Source organism: Petaurus breviceps, unplaced genomic scaffold, assembly GCF_028583685.1.
Source record: "Petaurus breviceps papuanus isolate PSGF00001 unplaced genomic scaffold, PetGlider_PUasm1.0 79, whole genome shotgun sequence".
Taxonomy (NCBI): domain Eukaryota; kingdom Metazoa; phylum Chordata; class Mammalia; order Diprotodontia; family Petauridae; genus Petaurus; species Petaurus breviceps.
In genome coordinates, this window is record NW_027186523.1 from 22,675,759 (window position 1) to 22,693,758 (window position 18,000).

At 34.6% G+C, this 18,000-nt stretch overlaps 1 protein-coding gene across 17 annotated transcripts in view; it reads left to right on the top strand.

Moving 5' to 3' along the window:
• Nucleotides 1–18,000, top strand: part of LOC138175870 (semaphorin-3A) — a 666,319-nt gene that overhangs the window by 463,572 nt on the left and 184,747 nt on the right. For all 17 annotated transcript variants that reach the window (XM_069106486.1, XM_069106490.1, XM_069106487.1 and 14 more), the window contains one exon: nt 15,204–15,323. In XM_069106486.1, coding sequence (XP_068962587.1) covers nt 15,204–15,323 — 120 coding nt within the window. The remainder of the gene's footprint in view (nt 1–15,203; nt 15,324–18,000) is intronic.

The following is an 18,000-nucleotide window of genomic DNA, read 5'->3' on the forward strand; positions in this document are numbered from 1 at the left end:
GGAACCTCTCCTTTGGAAATAAAGTTCCTTTTGCCAGGTTTGGTGGCACATGCCCTATAGTCCCAGCTTCTGGGGGAGCTGAGTGTGGTAGATCCCCTGAATCTGAGTTTGGGACTACAGTAGGGCTAAAGCAGTTGGGGTGTCTGTACTAAGTCTTTGCACTCTAATGGTGAACTTTTGAGAAATGCCTGGCTATGTGCCTAAGGAAGGGTGAACAGGCCCAAGTTGGAAAAATAGAGCAGTTTAATGTTTCCAACCAGATCAGTTGGGGGATTGGACACATGGATGTCTTCTTAATTTCCAGTCTGGGTAAAATAAGGAGATCCAGGCTCAAAAACAGATAAGTGGATAGGTAGGTACAAGAAGGAAGGAAGAAGGGAGGGAGGAAAAAAAAATTCTTTTTAACGATTGGTAGATAGCTAAGGTAGAGAAAGTATCCCTTCTCTACTTATACATAGGTCCTGGCAAAATAAATTTAGGGCTCTAGTCCCAGGGCTTGTGCTCCAAGTCATCTAGAAATATAAGGGGCCGCCTCTCTCCTACATCTCGGTGAAGGATCCATGCTCCTAGGTTTGACACCATCCAGAGAATGTAGGCGTCCCTGAAAAACATAACAGCCCCACAGTCACTCTATTCTGTGCTGCTTAGATTTTGCCTAGTATATTGCATGCAATCCTAGAACAGCATTTTAAGGAAACGATTGATAAATTATACCTTTTGCTAAAGAGTGTGAGGAAGATTGTGAACAAAGTTGAAAGCATGTTATATAAAGAATATCTGAAGAAAGTGGAAGTATTTAATTTATTAGAAGAGAAAACCACAAGGGTGAGTAAGGAGAGTATTCTGGTTGTCTTCAAATGCTTGAACCACTCTTACCTGTTTAAATGAATAAATTTATTCTTAGTAGCTCCATAAAAAGGAACTAGGAAAGCCAATGGTAGTTACATTGAGTCAGATTTGGAGCAACATGAGAAAGAGCTTTCTAACAATTAATGCTCCCAGACTATGAAATTGTTAATGGCTATTTGGAAGTATTCAAGCACAGAATTCTTTACCTTTGTGTGTACATGTCATGATTTCTGTGTTCTGGTGAAGTCTTTTTTTGCACTGTGTTTGCAATACTTTGGTGAAGTCTTCTGAAAATATGGCTTTTAAATGCAACAACTAAAATACATTTGATTATAAAGTAAATCAATTCAACAAAACAATTACATTCTCAGTATATATAAATTTAAAAAATAAGTTCACAAAAGCTAAGTTATCTGTATAATCACTTGTTTGGGTTTTTTTTTAATTCGATGATCCATTAAGTCCCTTTTAACACAGGTCTTTGGTGATTTGACAACTAATAAATTTTAAGTAAAGCCACATAGTTCAGTTGGCAGAACTCTGTATGTAATTCCAGTAGCCTGATGTTAGGAATCTCCGTTTATAATTAGGCTTAACCCTGATACTTGGTATTTGCCTTGTGCTTATGATCTTACTTTGATATTCCTATAATTATTATATGTAGATTAACATTATTATTCCTGTTTAGTGCCTGTCACATAGCATGTGGTTAATAAATGCTTGTTGATTGACTAACAAATGAAAGATGGACAATAAACTAAGGTAGTGGGAGAATCTGCTTTGAATCAGTGAATCTTTTGTTTCTCTGAGTAAACCATTCTTTCAATGAGATAAGCTTCAAGGATATAAAATGCCATCTGCATGACTATGCTTGCAATATTTTGAATGTGGTTAAAAGTCAAAATTACAACAGTATGAGAAAAAAGTCAGATTTTGTAAACTCTATGTTCAGATACATTTTGATGAGCTAAACTTTTAACTCTTTTGCTAGCACTGAAAAATATTTTGACTTCTTCCATTCCCCTTCAGCAACTATGTCTCTTCTCAATGTTATAATAATCTAGCACTTTCCCCCTCCCTCCAAACCATAATTATTCTGGTTGTAAATTCCTAGCAGCATTCACCAAAGCACAGAATTGAATATTTGAAGATGCATGTATACATTTATATCATTGCGAGAGAAATTTACTCTTGTTTTACTTAAAACTAAAATAAAATTCAAATAATTTATTTCTGAATGTGAAATTTTGATAACTGATCACATATTATTTATCTGATTAAGGATAGGGACCGAGCTGTTGATTTCATTGCTATAAAGAACTCCTAGATCAGGTGACTCCCTCTCCAACATTGGGCAGCAACAACTCTGCACCTTCCTATATTAGACAGTTGCCTAGAGTCCTGAGTTAAATGGCTTGTCCAACATCCAGTCTCCATTATGAGAGACACAGGGCTTGAGCCTAGTTATTCTGGGTTTGAAGCCGAGTTGCTAACCCCTTTATTAGTGGCATTTTGCGGGGAATCAGGATCCCCCAACACTCTTGAAAACAATTCAGTACCTTACGCCAAGAACTTTTTTTTCCCCCCTGTGGCCTATATTTACTGATACTTATATTACAAATTAAAACATTTCAGTATTATTATGAAAATGTTTTTACCTTGTGGTCCCCTTGAGATGTTTTGGGGCATTCCCAGGGTCTAGGGCCACATTTTGATAACCACTATACCACACTATTCTGACTGTCTCAAGAATTAGAACTTCTCCTGAATTATGTAACCATTTACTTTCTAAGCCTGATTTCATCTTCTGTTTGAAATTATATCTTTTCATGAGAATATACTAGATTTAACCTGGGATCTCATAAGTGGAAGACTAGGTCTTATTTTGTACAGCTTCTTGATTTCATTTCCTTCACCAGCATTTGATGATACTTTGGAAGTACGTATGTTGTCTCTGATTAAGGTCAATGGAAATCTTGCCTTAGGAAGAATCACTAAACTGGGCCAGAGAAATTTAGTCTGCTTCCTTTCCTCTCATTTTATTTAGGGTTTTTGGTTGGGGAAATTATGAAAGTATATTATGTCAAAATGTGAAAGCAATTTATTTCATATGACAAAGTAAATGCATAACTGAGCACAGGGATTGCAATTTAACTCCAGGATTCGGAAGTAGGCAACCCACTCCTAATGTAACTGGAACAGATCAGGTACCTGATACTCAGTTTACACACTAGCACTGAGAATTGGCTTGCACTTGAAAAATTTGCTTGTAGGTTTCCCAGTACAAACAACATATTCAAGCAAATTTCTATAAAGAAATCCTTTATCCTACCAAAGATGTTTCTTTACCAGTAGAAATTGAATAACAGCAGAAGCCTTATTGTTCAACATATTTTTAAAGAAGTGAATGCTTTTTGTAGCTTTTAATGTTACCTTTCATTGAGGAAAAAAAAAAGCATGATTAAATAGGTTTGACTTTATAAGACTGAAAAATTATGTCTCAATCTGTTGGGCCATGAGGAAATGAGAGAATGACATAAATGTGTTGGAGGAAATCCCTTAAATCATTTATTTTGATTCAATATTTAAACATATTAGTTTAACCAGAGGACTAAGAACTATAAATCTTGGGGGAGAGGAAAGGAAGATTTTCTGTTTGTTTGTTTGTTTGTTTTGGTAAAACTTAATAGTCAATATCTTAACTAAGAAATTAAATACTGTGAATTAAAGTAATTAAATAGAATTTAATTTTTCAGAGGGGGGCTAGAATGGTGAATTTTCCCCTTATTAGCATTCAGTGTTCATCCAAAATTGCTGCTGTGAAGGAAGAGAAGGAAAAACATTTGAATTAAAATGACATATTTTTTAAGATCAGTTTACATGTCAGAGATTTTTATGTGGTTCATCCTAAATACAAATACATTGTGTGTGTGTTTGTATCTGCAAGTGTGTATGTGTAGGCAGTATCTCACAATTATGATTTGCACAGAGCCTAAGGGAAGAGAATTTGGGCCAAGACTGTCTAACTTTGCATTTAGCAATTTAATTTAATGCTAACAGACACACAGCTTCAACTTCTAGATTTAATTTGTACTAAGCTTCTCTATATTTGTTTGCAGCTATTGATTCTTTAAATGGTGTATTTTTAATGACCAATCTAGTTACATAATTGTACAAACTACAATTCCATGCATATTTTCCATGGGTACATTTCATCTTAAGCCAAAACATGCCATTCAATTAGACTTTTGGTTATGAACTATCACACTTTAGGCTTTTTTTTGGACTATAGAAGTAAAGTATCTACAATCCTGGCTTCCCACCATGACCAGCAGTGAACACCATTGTGAAATTCTCAGAACATTATTTTAAAATGCATTTAAATATTCTAAATAGTCATGTGCTATGCTACTCTTAAAGGAGCTAGGGGGACAAGGGATGATATACTTCCAACTCCTCTGACCGTGTTCTTGGTATTTAAAAAAAAAAAAGTCTCGTAAAGAAAAAGCCAAAGAATTTCGCAGACCCTAACTAAAAACTAGCTGAAGGTCAGGTTAGTCTCAGGGTGACTATAGGACACTGGAATCCAAAGTAGCAAGCAATAGAGTTGGTTGCTGGTAAGAGTTCAAAACCAAGGGCACATTCTGAAGATTAGGAAGCTGCAAAGTAGGGAGTGCCAAGTGTCAACCCTATTTCTGAACTCTACCTACTTCCTGAGATTTAGCCTTTGCTAGTGCTGACACCCTGCCTCATCCTGGGCTGACCCTGTTGACTCCTGTCGACTCAGCCATTCTCTCTGAATTTGGGACCCTATGCAAAAGGCTGGAAATAACTCTTCTCTTGTTTTTAAAGCCAGAATAGAAGTCTCAAAGTTTCCTTTTTTTTTGCTCTGAAAATACTTTAGACCCTCAAATGCTAGCACTTATATAATGAATGACATGATATTTATGTATTAAAAGAAATATCCCAAATCCACTAAATTCTGAAAAAGATAATCATCCGTTATGTTTCAAAATAACACTACAATTGATAAGCATTGCAGCTATTGAGTCTTTAAATGGCATACTTTTAATCTTTGCCTTTTAGTGACCAACCTAGCTACCTAACTGTTACAAACTACAATCCCATGCAGATTTTCCATGGGCACTTTTCATTTTAAGCCAAAATATGCCATTTAATTAGACTTTTGCTTATAAACTTCAATATTGATTTCAGTCAAAAGAATCATAAATTTTAAGTAAAATGGACCTCTATATAAACTTTATTCCAAACAATTTCCAAGACATTCTCTCACAGTTCATTGTAAATGTAAAAGGGTCTGTGCCCACAGATAGACTGTTGTATGTAAGGAGGATTTTGTTAGCTTTTTAGTTTAGTTTTTCATGATCCTTGGCCATGTCAATGTCTAGTTTCCAGGTGTTAGATAATAACTCCCAGAATTGACCCAAAGATCCTAGATAGTAATTCCTAGAATCACAGTTATAGATAGTTCTACTGTGGCTGTGCCATGATATATACATGGGTGACATAATTGGTATTTACTATGCTCACACAAAAAAATGATATTGCTGAAGTTAACCTCTGAGCTTATGAAATAACTCACTGGCATCATATTTGTGCCTTAGTTGAACACATGAGAGCTTGACCATCAAAAACCTAAAGCTAAATTCAAGTTGAACTGATGTGTCAAAATTGGACCTCCTCATAAAGAACCAATGACAGTATTATCATCTCCAGCTATTTGACCTAATTCCATCTCTGCCTAGCATTTCCTGTTGATTTAAACAAATTGTATACATTTTACCTAGAGAACCCATAAACAAGCAGTTTAGATTTTGGTGCTTGGCCCTGCAAGCTGAGAAAGTTTCAGACAAGGTTCCCTACTTCCAAATATCAATCCCACTTTCTGTCATACTATCTATGATTCTGTATTTATTCTTTTGGTTTTTGTAGGACCTTTGAGCTTCCCTTTTCATCTTTTTAAATGCAAATATCTATGAAAAGGATCTGCATTTTTAGCCATTAAAAAGGAGGAATAAATGAAAAAAAAATGTTGGCTACAAATTTTAATTGTTTCCAGATTAAATAATTTATATGGTTAGAATAGAATTATTCTATAGCCCACATACAGATGCCCTTATGAGCAAGATGAAATAAATGTATGCCTAGAGAATTAAACTTTTCCTATTTTATTTCTTGGCTTGAGCATTGGAGCACATCTACCTGATATTTCCTTTCTTCTCTACTAAGGCCCCCTCTCCCTACCCCCACCTTGTTAACTACCTCCAGCATGTTCTATTGTTAAGTCCTGATGAGAGAACTGAGTTTTGATTAGAGAGTGTTGGAGGAGGAGAGGTAAATGGTGGGGAGGAAGAGAAGAATGGGAACTCTTGGCACCTTCTATTTGAATGTGGGTATAAACAGCAATTCTCCATTGATAAAGCTTTAGTTTTTAGGAGATTTTTAAAATTAATTTTCTACATTAAAACAATGAAAAGTAACTATATAGTACATCTTTACATATTTGTTTATTGTCCTTAAGTTACTTAGCAACTATATCCTATATTTTAGCAGTCTCCTGGGTCCTTTCAACACTTGGTAGATTTACTTTCACTTTTGGCTCAGCTATTCCTGGAGTATTTTTGGCTTTACTGACTGTTAGTAGAAATCAGAGTGGAATGGGCACCTCATTAAATAGAGAGTGATTTCTTTTGTGCCCAGGTGCATTAACATGTGCTGTTGCCTTTGAAATAACTGGAAAAAAGTGAGAGTATTCATTGTTTTTAATCTTGTTATCCTTGCCAAAAATTTAAAAAAAGGACATTTCAAGTAACAGGTTAGGAAGAAGTTATTCAAGGATAATTTCTAGATTGTCATTCCTAAATTGACACCTTTATTCTGTGGCTACAGAACTTATTGACTTGGTAATCAGATGAGCCCTATTTTTAGCACTATTTTGGTTTGGTTCCCTGGATGACTATATTATCTAGTGTTTATGTATCAGGCTGTACAGCAGATTGCCTGAGGTATTAGGCAAAGAGAACATCAAAGTTCTGGGTTAGAAAGAGTTTATCCTTTGGTTAATGACAGCTCCATCTTTGACAATACTTTTCTTGGAAGTCCTTTCCTTTTCTCTTGGTCACAGGTCTTGAGTTCCTGATAGTCTGTTTGGCTCATACATTTTACCTATGTTTGTGTTATTATTGAAAAAAAGATTACTATTTAAGATAACTTGAAGTTACCTACAGTTTGAATTTTGAACAAAGTGGAGGTGAATTAATACATAGTGGTAGTGGGGGAGGGGTGTTAAATTATATACTAAGGATCTTTCTGACTCTGAAAGACACTTTAAAAAAGCAACCTCAAGACTCTGGGCAAGTCACTTAATCCCAATTGGCTCAAAAAAAAGCAACCTCAAAAAACGGGTTTACAGAAATTCTGAAGATGTTTGGAGTAGAAGGGATGTAGATTGAGAATACTTAGGGGTCCTCATTTTGCCCTAAATGTTTTGAGTCACCTGAGAAAGCCTAGTTTCAGAATCAGAGTGATTCAAAAGTTTGCATTCAGTTTTGTTTCTAGACAATGTGACCTATTTTATAAGTCTTTTTATAATATATCTGTTAGTGCTTTGACCAAAGAAAGTAGTTTGTTTCTCTGAAACAGATAAAAAGAAGGCTTTAAAAAAAGAATAAAGCTATTCCCTAAAATTTGGATATTTTGTTTTTGACTCACCCATAGTTTTATCTCATCTACTATTTGAGGTTCCATGTGGTCACTTATAAGCATGGAATTTAGGATTGGAATGAACCTGTGAGATCATGTATTATAGGCCAACTCCCACAATTCACATGGAGAAATCAAGTCTTAGAGGAATGTCTTACTCAGGGTTATACAAGGAGTAATCAATTAATCATAAATTTTTATTAAGCGCCTACTATGTGCTAGGCACTTTGCTAAGTGTAGTATATAGGCTTGAATCCTTGTTCTTCAGAGTGTATATCTAATACCATTTTAATTATATTGCACTGTCTTTCCATTTTGATTTTTACATCTTTAAGGGTTTTAAGATGAAATGATAAGTTTTAGGGTTAAACATATTTCTGATAATGGTATCTGTGGTAAATGGCAACAGATTGACCTTTATCAGGTCTTAGTCCTTTTCTGAGATCTTACTGTTACTAGCCAATAAAACTGAGAGCCATATAATATTCTGTTGGAAAATATAAGGTCTTGAGTAATTAATAGTGAAATTCAGTTGATTTTACATTGAAACATAGTAACTTAAGTTTTGTAAAATCTCATGTACATCAATATCTTTTTCAATTAGCTTTTTACAAATTAGAGAGAAAGAAAAACATGTTTCAGTAGTATTCATTTCACTGATATTCCCTCCATTGATCTAGATTGTTCCCCATCTACATTTTTACATTTTGTATATTCTTTTCCATTGTTCTTCCTATAGATTCCCTAGAAGAGCTAGTCAGTTTACCTTATGGACCCAGAACAAACACCTCAAAGCCATACATACCTTTTAAAAATGTTCTGGAAAGTTATTGAATGAGTCATGTTAGATAGATGGTTCAGAAGCACTGAATATTGAATCTAGATGATGGACTTAAAGAAGATGTGTGGGACTGCCAATTGGCCTTATCAGCTTCTCTAGTCCATCAGCAACTTCATTCTGAAACTTCCCAGGCCCCTTTTAACAGCAGAAGGAAATTTAATTTGGTGGTTATCACTAGTGTTGTAGCATCATCTGTCACGCCTATCTTGCCAAAGTATATTTTTTTCTTAATGAAGTTTGAAGGTTGTAAATCTAAAGAAAAAAATATTTATGGAATCTTTGACTGCAAAAACATGATTTCAAAACAATTAGTCCACTCACCAACTCAGTAAAACAACAGAGCAGTTCAGTGGGAGAAAAACATTCAGTTCAACCTGTCATTTAATCGAATGATCAGTTAGAACAGTTGACTTTATAGGCCAAGTCTTGTGTAGACATAGCCCTTAATACTTGCACTACATAGTTTAAAAAGTAGCAATAGAGACTGATTTTTAAACTTTGTGACTTAAAACAAATATGAATATTGCCACTAGTCTAGCCACATAGTTTATATTTTTACAAAACAGGAATGACAGCAATAAAGTAGAAAACTACACTGGTTTTATTACATGGTGAATGATTCTGGTAAGCAACAAAGCAATCTAAGATAGAGTGTAAAATATGCAAAGGTATATTATGGTGGATAGTATAGCCTATTTATATTTTACCAGGTTTATAGGAAATAAAAATCAAGCTCTTAAATTCAACATTATTTAAATAATGTGCATTCAAAATTGACCAATTAAATTTACATTAATAACATGCATCCCACATCTCATTTTTGCCATATGTATCTCTCTGAAGAATAGACTTCTCAGATCTTTTAGTGAAATCTGTAACATGTCAGAAGCAGAGGCTGAGCTTTTTTGTGGGACGATGCAATCACAGCTGGAATAGCATAATGATTAAACAAAAAATTGAGAGAAGGAAACAACAACATTGCTAGATAAATGTGGGACATCTTAAACAGAGGAAAGGATAAAGTGAGTGACAGCAACAATCTCCAGGATTACTGCTTTGGCACTGGTATCCTCAGATTCCACTAGCTTGCCAAATAAATTGACCAGAGGAAAAGAACGTCAACAGATTAACTTCAGAAATTAAGTTTATTAATGGAATTTCATACATAAATACATCCACCCAGCATGATAGGAAAATGTTTCCTCTGCTTTTCCAGCTGTTAGATGATACCTTGAAATTGTATTGAAGGAATGGAGACAAATCTCTTTTTGTTTTAAATGAGTGCTCCCTGACCTGAGGCAGTTCTGAATGCTGCCCATTTATTTTGAGCTGATTTATATTGTAATATGTTTCAATGTAGTGTAAGTCATTTGGAGAGGGGAAAAGATTTGACTAGATCAGTCATATGAACAGGAAAGTCCTCCGATCTCTAACATAAAACAAACAGGTATATTATCAATAATTGAAGACTACAAGGGCATGTTTTGTAAATCCTATGTTTTTATTGGGGGTGCAGTTAGTAGAAGCTTATTAAAAACACCTCAACTGTTTTAACTTTCATACATGGAGCAGTTGTTTTGACAGATGGATGGACTTTATTTTAGGAACTGTCCAGGAAAAGTCTGACTAACACAGTCTAATCAGTATTTCATAGCTGCAATATTTGTTTTTGAATCATAGTGCATTTGACTCTTAAGGGATTTTTGGCAGGGTTTTTTTTCCTAATTCATTTTTCTAGGTTAATCTCTTTCTCCATATTTCCTCTATGTATTTGATCTACAAACACTGAGAACTCTCTTACAAATAAACGTAAATGTTTTGTCAATAAAGATGATACATTGATCATCAGGCACAGACTTTGCTTAGGCTAATTTATTGCTGCTTAATCTCTTAAGGGCAGTTTTTCAGAGCTTAGTTCAATGTTTATTATGTATTTGGACTAGAAGATATTTCAAACATCATCACAGGAACAGATATGTTTGATCAGCGCTAAGCAAACCACTCTGTTGATAACCTTGACCACATACAACACAGAAAGGATAAATGAAAAAAAAATGTATTCACTTTGAGTTGATTGTTCTCTTCCATCACCCTGTAACTCTCTAGTGGTGAGTCAAAGAGCAGTGTGGTGCCAAAAAGTACATTACAGTTGAAAAGTTTTCAGAATTGCTACGGTTCAAGCAAAGGTCACAAAATTTTTTCTTCTGCCTCCTTGGAGCAGAAATGTGTGAAATGTGCTTCCTTCCTATGCCACACTCACTCTCTCCTCCTAAGGAAATATTTAAGCTAGTTCCAAACAAAAATATCCTGTTTAGGAACTAACAAAACCTTGGCAGCAATAACTTGAGACTTTTTCCCCCCAAATCAAATGAATGACAGGACTGAAAACCATTTACGTAAAATCTGTCTTCAAAAAAAAAAAAAACCCAAATTCCAAAACACAAATGATTACCAACAATGGTTCTTTTAAGATCCTGACTCTTTTTATAGAAGCAGTTAATTTAATTCCTTTCCTCCTTTTGGAGTGGCTGTTGTTGCATTCTCCTATCTGCTATTTTTAGCCCATGAAGAAATTTTCATTTAATTCTTTTGTTTCCCTTCAAGTATCTTACACTTGGAGCTCTTTTTTTTTTTCTTCCCTCTTTCTCTGTTCTATTTGCATGGTCCTTCACATTCAAAGCAATATCCAGCTAGCCTCAGGGCACGGCAGAAATACAACCTACTGCCAGCCAGGAGAGCTCAGTTGAGTGATAAACTAACTCATTCCAGGCTGTGGGCCAATAGGGTGGGTTTAACCGCTATGTAGACCCCATACATTCAATCATCAGCATCCACATTACGCTAGTTTGCCAAGTTTCACAGCTAGAGGTGTGTGCAGATACTATTTTTTTTACCTACAAGCTCTTCTGGGAGTGTCTAGACATCTTTTGGTAGTGGTTTATCTGTGAAAGGTAGGAAAGACGTAAAAATTCATCATATTCTGTGTGTGTGGGGGGGGGTCTCATCATTTACCGAAAACATGTGGTTTCCAGATAAAAAAAGGCCCTTACATCCCTTGGGAATATGAGTAGGTAGAATACATGTGAGAGAGTGCAAACTGAGGATACTAAAAAAAATTGTAAGTGTTCAGGATAGTGAAAAAATCCGCAAACGCTTAGCATTGTTTTACATATATAAATGGGGGACAAGGGGGGAAATCATGTAAAGTTATAGAACTGTAACCATGTTCTATACTTATTTCAACTTTTTAAACAAAGAGGAAAAATTTATGTCCCTTGTCTAATATCTAGTAAGTCTAATTCCTCTATTTTCCAATTTCTTTATTTTACCTAGGGGGTGTAAATAGACTAGCAACTTGGGGGCTTTAAATAGATTTGGTATAATTCATTTAATTTTGAACTTGTTATGAAATTAGGTATATTTCAGATCAATATAAAAATCATGTATATGCAAGCCCTTCCCTGTTTTAAAATTGATAATTCTAAAGGATTTCAGATTAAGATTTATTAGATGCACCAAATGTAGCACATGCTATGTAAACTATGTGCCATATTGAATGTCTAATCACTAGATTGTGAGACTTACAAGGTATTTATTTTTTTATATCTCCCCCCTAGCCCCACATTCACATAATACTGAGTACATAGAATACTACATATGTGTGTATGTGTATATAGGAACTGGGCCTGTGATTTCATTAGAGTGAGGACCTTGGGGGTGAGGAATCTCTCTCTATTACTGCAGGTTGGAATCTTTTCTGCTGTCTAGAACCTACAAGCTTAAATAACTTTGGGTAATGCAACTAGTTTATTTTAGAAACAGAACTTGAACCCAGGACTTTCTGGCTATAAAAGTGGCTCTCTACTCATTACACCAAACTGCCTTTCATACTAAGTCCTTAGGCAATATATAATTTGTAAATTTGTAGTAACTAGTGATTATGGGGTGCCTACCTGGCTGCTCCATAGTGGATTGAGTGCTAGACCTGGAGACATGCAGATCTGAGTTCAAAATTGGTCCCCTTTACTAGTTGTGTGATCCTGGACAAGTTATTTAACCTTTGCTTTTGTTTCCTCAACTGCAAAATGGGTGTTATAATAATTGTACCTACGTGCCAGGGTTGTTTCCAGGGTAAAATCAGATGTTTGCAAAGTACTTATCACAATGCCTGGCACATAATAGGTATTATATAAATTTTAGCCAATACCTATTAAATGGATATTTCAATTTGTCTTTATATAAGACAATGTGAGTAATTACCTACATGTGTAATTTGAGAGGTACCATGGATGTTTCCCTATAGATATATCGATTTATACGTATATATCCTTTGCTGATGCCTCTGATTTTACCATAAATTATTCATTTATTTGTGATAATAATCTGCATCTAACTCTTTAATAACCTAGTCTGAATTTTAAAAATACTAGAAAAGGAGCACAATAACACCCCAAATGCTTTGTGTTAGCATATATAGAATATGCTTTTTCTTCATTAATAAGACATTCTGATTTTCCCAACCTGCCCCAGGTTATGAGCATAGGGAATTTGTAGGACAGCAAAGGGGACCAAAATAGGGAAGAAAGAAATTAAGGACCCCTAAAAATTTTTATCTATATAAGAATTTTGCATGGGGATTAGTCTCTTTATAATGAAACAAAGGCAATTCTATGAAATTAATGTTTCTTAAGGGAAACTTATAAAATTAAGATTTTAATTCTTGAGTTCCATGTAACATTTCCTAAGTCTGGCTAGATTAAAAAAAAGAATTTAAAAGTCCATCTTGAAACAAATAAAAAAAAACAACAAAACTAACCCTCTCCCTGGTTACTCTCAAAAGCATCAAGGATTTGTTATGTCCTGAAGTTTTGTACTTAAAGATTTAACTCATCTTTGGAAGCAGATTTTCAAAGGGCAGCCTCAGTAGTTGCCCCTAGAAAAATTAGATTCTCATAGACAACAGTAGGGATCCAGTTGAGTTGAGATTAATTTGTGAATTATTCTAGTTTTTTAACTGCCTGATTCTCATTTCATGGGGGTAATAATTGTAAGGCCAAAAGTTTCAGGTGGAAATAGAGAATACATATATGTTTATGGAAATTTATAGCGAAAAACCAAGACACATCAACCTCTGAGGTTTTCACTTAACAGGCTGAATGTAATATCAAAATGTATTTATATCTGACTTTTTTGAGTGTAAAAATAGGATAAAACCTTTCTTCCATGTTATTGGCCAATTTCAGTTATAATGCATTCTGATTTTTATCTTTTTTCTTTATTATATTTACCTATTTGTTTTTCCTACTTCTGTTTGTGTAGAGAAAGAAACTGACTTTGGTTGGAAACTATCTGGAAAAAAAATATAAAACAATCTTTAGCTAAACTTTTTTGGTTTTATGGTCCCAACAGATGTATACCCAGTTGGAGAACTTTTAAAATGCATGTTATATGCTCAATAACATAATTCATAACACATTGTATACTACATGTAACTAATTTTTAAAATTTGTATTATGTAGCCAGTGGACCATAATAGCTTATTGAAGTTGTTATGGTAGTTGATTTTTATAATGTAGATATAGATTTACTTATTAAAATATAAGAAATTGCCTTTTTCTTGCTATGGATTACTATAGCAATAAAAACATGTTTTAATATTTTGGGTTACCCCCCTAGTGTTTCTTCAACTAAGGGAAGCATTTTTATTTGTATGATGGAAAACATTTTCTATTGTGGAATTTACTTCAGTATATATTAAAAAGTTCTGATTGAATAACTTCCCTGTCCCTCTCCTGATCCCTTCCACCACCTCTAGGGACATTTCCTTAAAGACCTTCATAATATAAAAGAGCCTAACAGTAAAATTCATAATGTGAAACTATCTTCTTTGAGAATGAGATGGCACATGAAGGGTGATGGGTGGGGGGAAGTATTGCTGTGTCTTTAAAAATCATACTACCTAATACAGTACATTTAGATGTACCTCAGTTAAATATAAGTTTCTACTTACTAGTAATTAAGAGATTCCTATTCTCATTTATATACAAGATTTAGATTTTCTTGATACTTTTTTAACTTTGAGAATAGTCATCAGAAGTTTCCCATGTCCACCTTTTTTCAGTATAGGAAACTAATTTTTTTCATTAGTAATGACCGATAAATTTCTTGTTCCTAATCCACCCCAGAATTCCTGGAGAAGCCAATTGGGATTCTTGGTTGTCTATTATCATTTTCTTCCATTTCTTTTCAAATAAACCAGGAGTAAATTTAAACTAAAGTAACTGAAAATATCAGTTTTGATAGTGTGAATATTTGAACTTAAAAAAAAAATCACTGGTCTCTAGGGATGTTTAGGTGAGTTGCTCAGAGTGACCCATTCAAAGCCAGTCCTATTTCAAACTCGTGACCTCTTTGCAATGAGCAACTTTGAATAGAAAATGAAATATATAGTACTCTACTTTCCTTATACTCAAAAGGAGAAAATTAAATAGCCTGGACAAGGGAGGGAACATCTTGGCAAAGAAAAAGGATTAGAAATTGGAGGAGTATCTTTTTTTTTGTGTTGAAAGAAGTGTGTATTTTGAAGTTATGCACCCTTGCATGCGGAACAATTAGACCTTGGGTTAAAATAGTCATGGGCTGCTGAATAACAAACAAGCCTTGGAAGTGTTGTGAAAAGGCTTCAAATGAAAAAAATCTGTTCTCCTTTTAGTATACCCGACACATTAGAGGATACTTTAGTCAAACGAAAATCAGTGTTTTATTTTATTTTATTATTTTTTTCTTACAGAAAGAATGTGCTAATTTCATCAAGGTGCTTAAGGCTTATAACCAAACTCACTTGTATGCCTGTGGAACAGGGGCTTTTCATCCAATTTGCACCTACATTGAAATTGGACGCCATCCTGAGGTAAAGCTGTTTAAAAAAAAAAATCTTGTACATGACCCTTTTCCTATTTAAATGCCTTGTTGCTAATTACTGCAGCTCGTTTAGTTTCCAAGTTGTTGCTCTGGGTGATCTGCTTCCAATTGAGATGTTGATATTATTTCTGATTTGTGAATGCTAATCAAATGAAGCCATCATCTACCAATAGCTCAAGAGCTGAAGGGAACAAAGAAAACTAACATTTGTTTTTACCCCAGATTACTAAATCAGTTTTCTTTTGTTTTAGTGGCAGATGCCAACAGGCTCTTTGTGTACTGTGGTCTCCTTTGTCTTTCATTGTGTTAGCTTCCCCCTCCAGTTCCTTCCTCAGACAGGACTAGTGTCTACCACCCCAGCTGTTTTCTTCTGCCTAGGGATTAAGACTAGATGCTACATACATATATTATACATGCTTCTCCAGGTTCCCCTTTTATCCAGATATCTTATGGTTCTTTTTGTTTTTGTTTTCTGGCTTAGCTAAGTAGTGATCTTTATACATTTATTTATTCTTCTAATTGTAAGGTAAGGAACATGGCAAAATGAATACAATACTGGACATATAATCAGAAAGATGCCAATTCAAACCCCACTTCAGCCACTTGCATTAGTTGTAAGGGTGAACATCTGAACTTAGTCCCAAGTCTCTGAAAAATCTTTGTGTGAGAATCTCAAAGTGACTCAGTCAAAACCAATTCTGTTGCAGATTCACAGCCTTTTTTGCAATGGGCCACTTTGTAGAGAGCAGTGAAATGTAGCATTTGTCTTTCTTTACACTCAAGGGGAAGCAGGGAAAACTCAAGTGACAAATACAAGGAGAGTGTATATTAGCAAAGAAAAAAAAAAGCTAGAGGCTAGAGGAGTAACTTTCCTTTATATTGAAACAAGAGCTCCTGAACAAAGCAGGTGATGCAGTAGAACCTGGCCATGGAGTAGGAACAATCAAGTCCAAATCTGGACTCAGATACTTGCTGCTATGTGACTGTGGGTTGGTCACTGAAGTTCTATCTACCTTAGTTTCCTCATCTTTAAATTTGAGATAATAAAAGCATCTACCCCACAGTGTTGTTGTAAAGCTCAGATGATGTGTTGTAAAACTCTGCAGCCCTTAAAGGTTAAATTCTAGTTATTATTTTTACTACTACCATTGTTATTGTTGTTGGTGTCATTGTTATTATTATATCAATTACCTCTGTTCCTCATCCGTGAAATCAAGGAGCGGATGGCCTCATATCCTTACTCTAATGCTGTCCCTTCTGAAATACATTTTACTCTTTTATAAATCTAGCATCGTATAATTTGATTCCTAAGTATTTACTTGTTATGTTACTTTCCAGTGATAATTGAGTGAAGAAAATTAGCTTAAATTCAGGGTAAAACAGGAATTGACCATCATTACAAGTTTATCTGATCAGAAGGGAATATTGCTGCTGATGAAAGTAATTTACCAAATAGCATTTAACATTGTACTTCCTGTTTTCAAAATGTCCTCCATCAATTCTTGGCCTCATGTTTAAAAATAGAGATGTTCCTATTCTATGTCTTTTAATGCCCTTCTACAATAACATCCTTGAAAAGTAGAGGCGAGTATTATCTGTTTTTAAAAAAATTTCCAACTCAAATTTCTAATCTAAAAACAAACTTTTGAGGCATTGTGGCCCAGGAGCACCTGACCTAAGTGGTCTAAATACATGACTTTGAGTTCTTCCTTTGATACAATGTCTGGGAGCTCCAGCCTGAGCCAATCACTTAAACTTTCAGTGCTTTGATATAGTAGTGATGGGAAGCTTCAGTTATCTAGACATCTGCTGAAGATCTCTCTGCCAAGAAGAAGAATTTCTAATAGCTCTTTGGCTCCTCTAAATGATAATTTCCTACTTCAAAAAGTGGAAGCCTATATGGGAAATTCTGCTGTGGATCAGATTCTCTATAATAGTTAGAAACTAGCTGCCATGGTGCAAGTGACAAAAACATTAGCAGGCTCCTGGAGTTTGTGAGAAAATAAAATAAATTTGAGCACAGTTAAACCTTAAATTTTGGGAAAACAGATTTGAAAGGATAGGTAGGATCTAATGGAATAAAATTCTACAAGGAAAGTTGGCCTAGAAGGGATGGAACACCCCCAAGAGGAAAATACTGAAAGATATAGAGTAGGTTAGTGGGTAATATTTTCTCATATTTTCTTTCTTGTTCTGTCTTGTACAAAAAACTTTTAAGATGCAGAATGGAGCACATATAGTGGTTTTATTAATCCCTTGTTAAATCAAACGAATGTATGTGGTATGTGTGATTGTCCCAAAAGTCTTAGTGCAGTTTAAAACTCTACTAGAGGGTATATATAATTCCCTTTCTACATTTTCACATGTATGTCAACCAATAGTAAATTATGTAAATGTTCAACTTCTTTTTTGCACATTGAAATGCTTATAAGAATTAAGTTTACAATTTTTAAAATAGTTTTGAAAAGAAAAAATAAACTTTCAATGCTCAGGGCAACTCTTGAAGAATAAATTGCCAAGTAGGTGACTTGCTTGACCAGTGGGTGTTTCCTCGCTAGAGTTCCCTCTACCAATGAAATCCCAAGTGTAGTTAAAACAATAACAACTAAAAACATAATTTAAATATTGCTAACTTCTTGATACTCCAGACCAATATTTTATTCTTA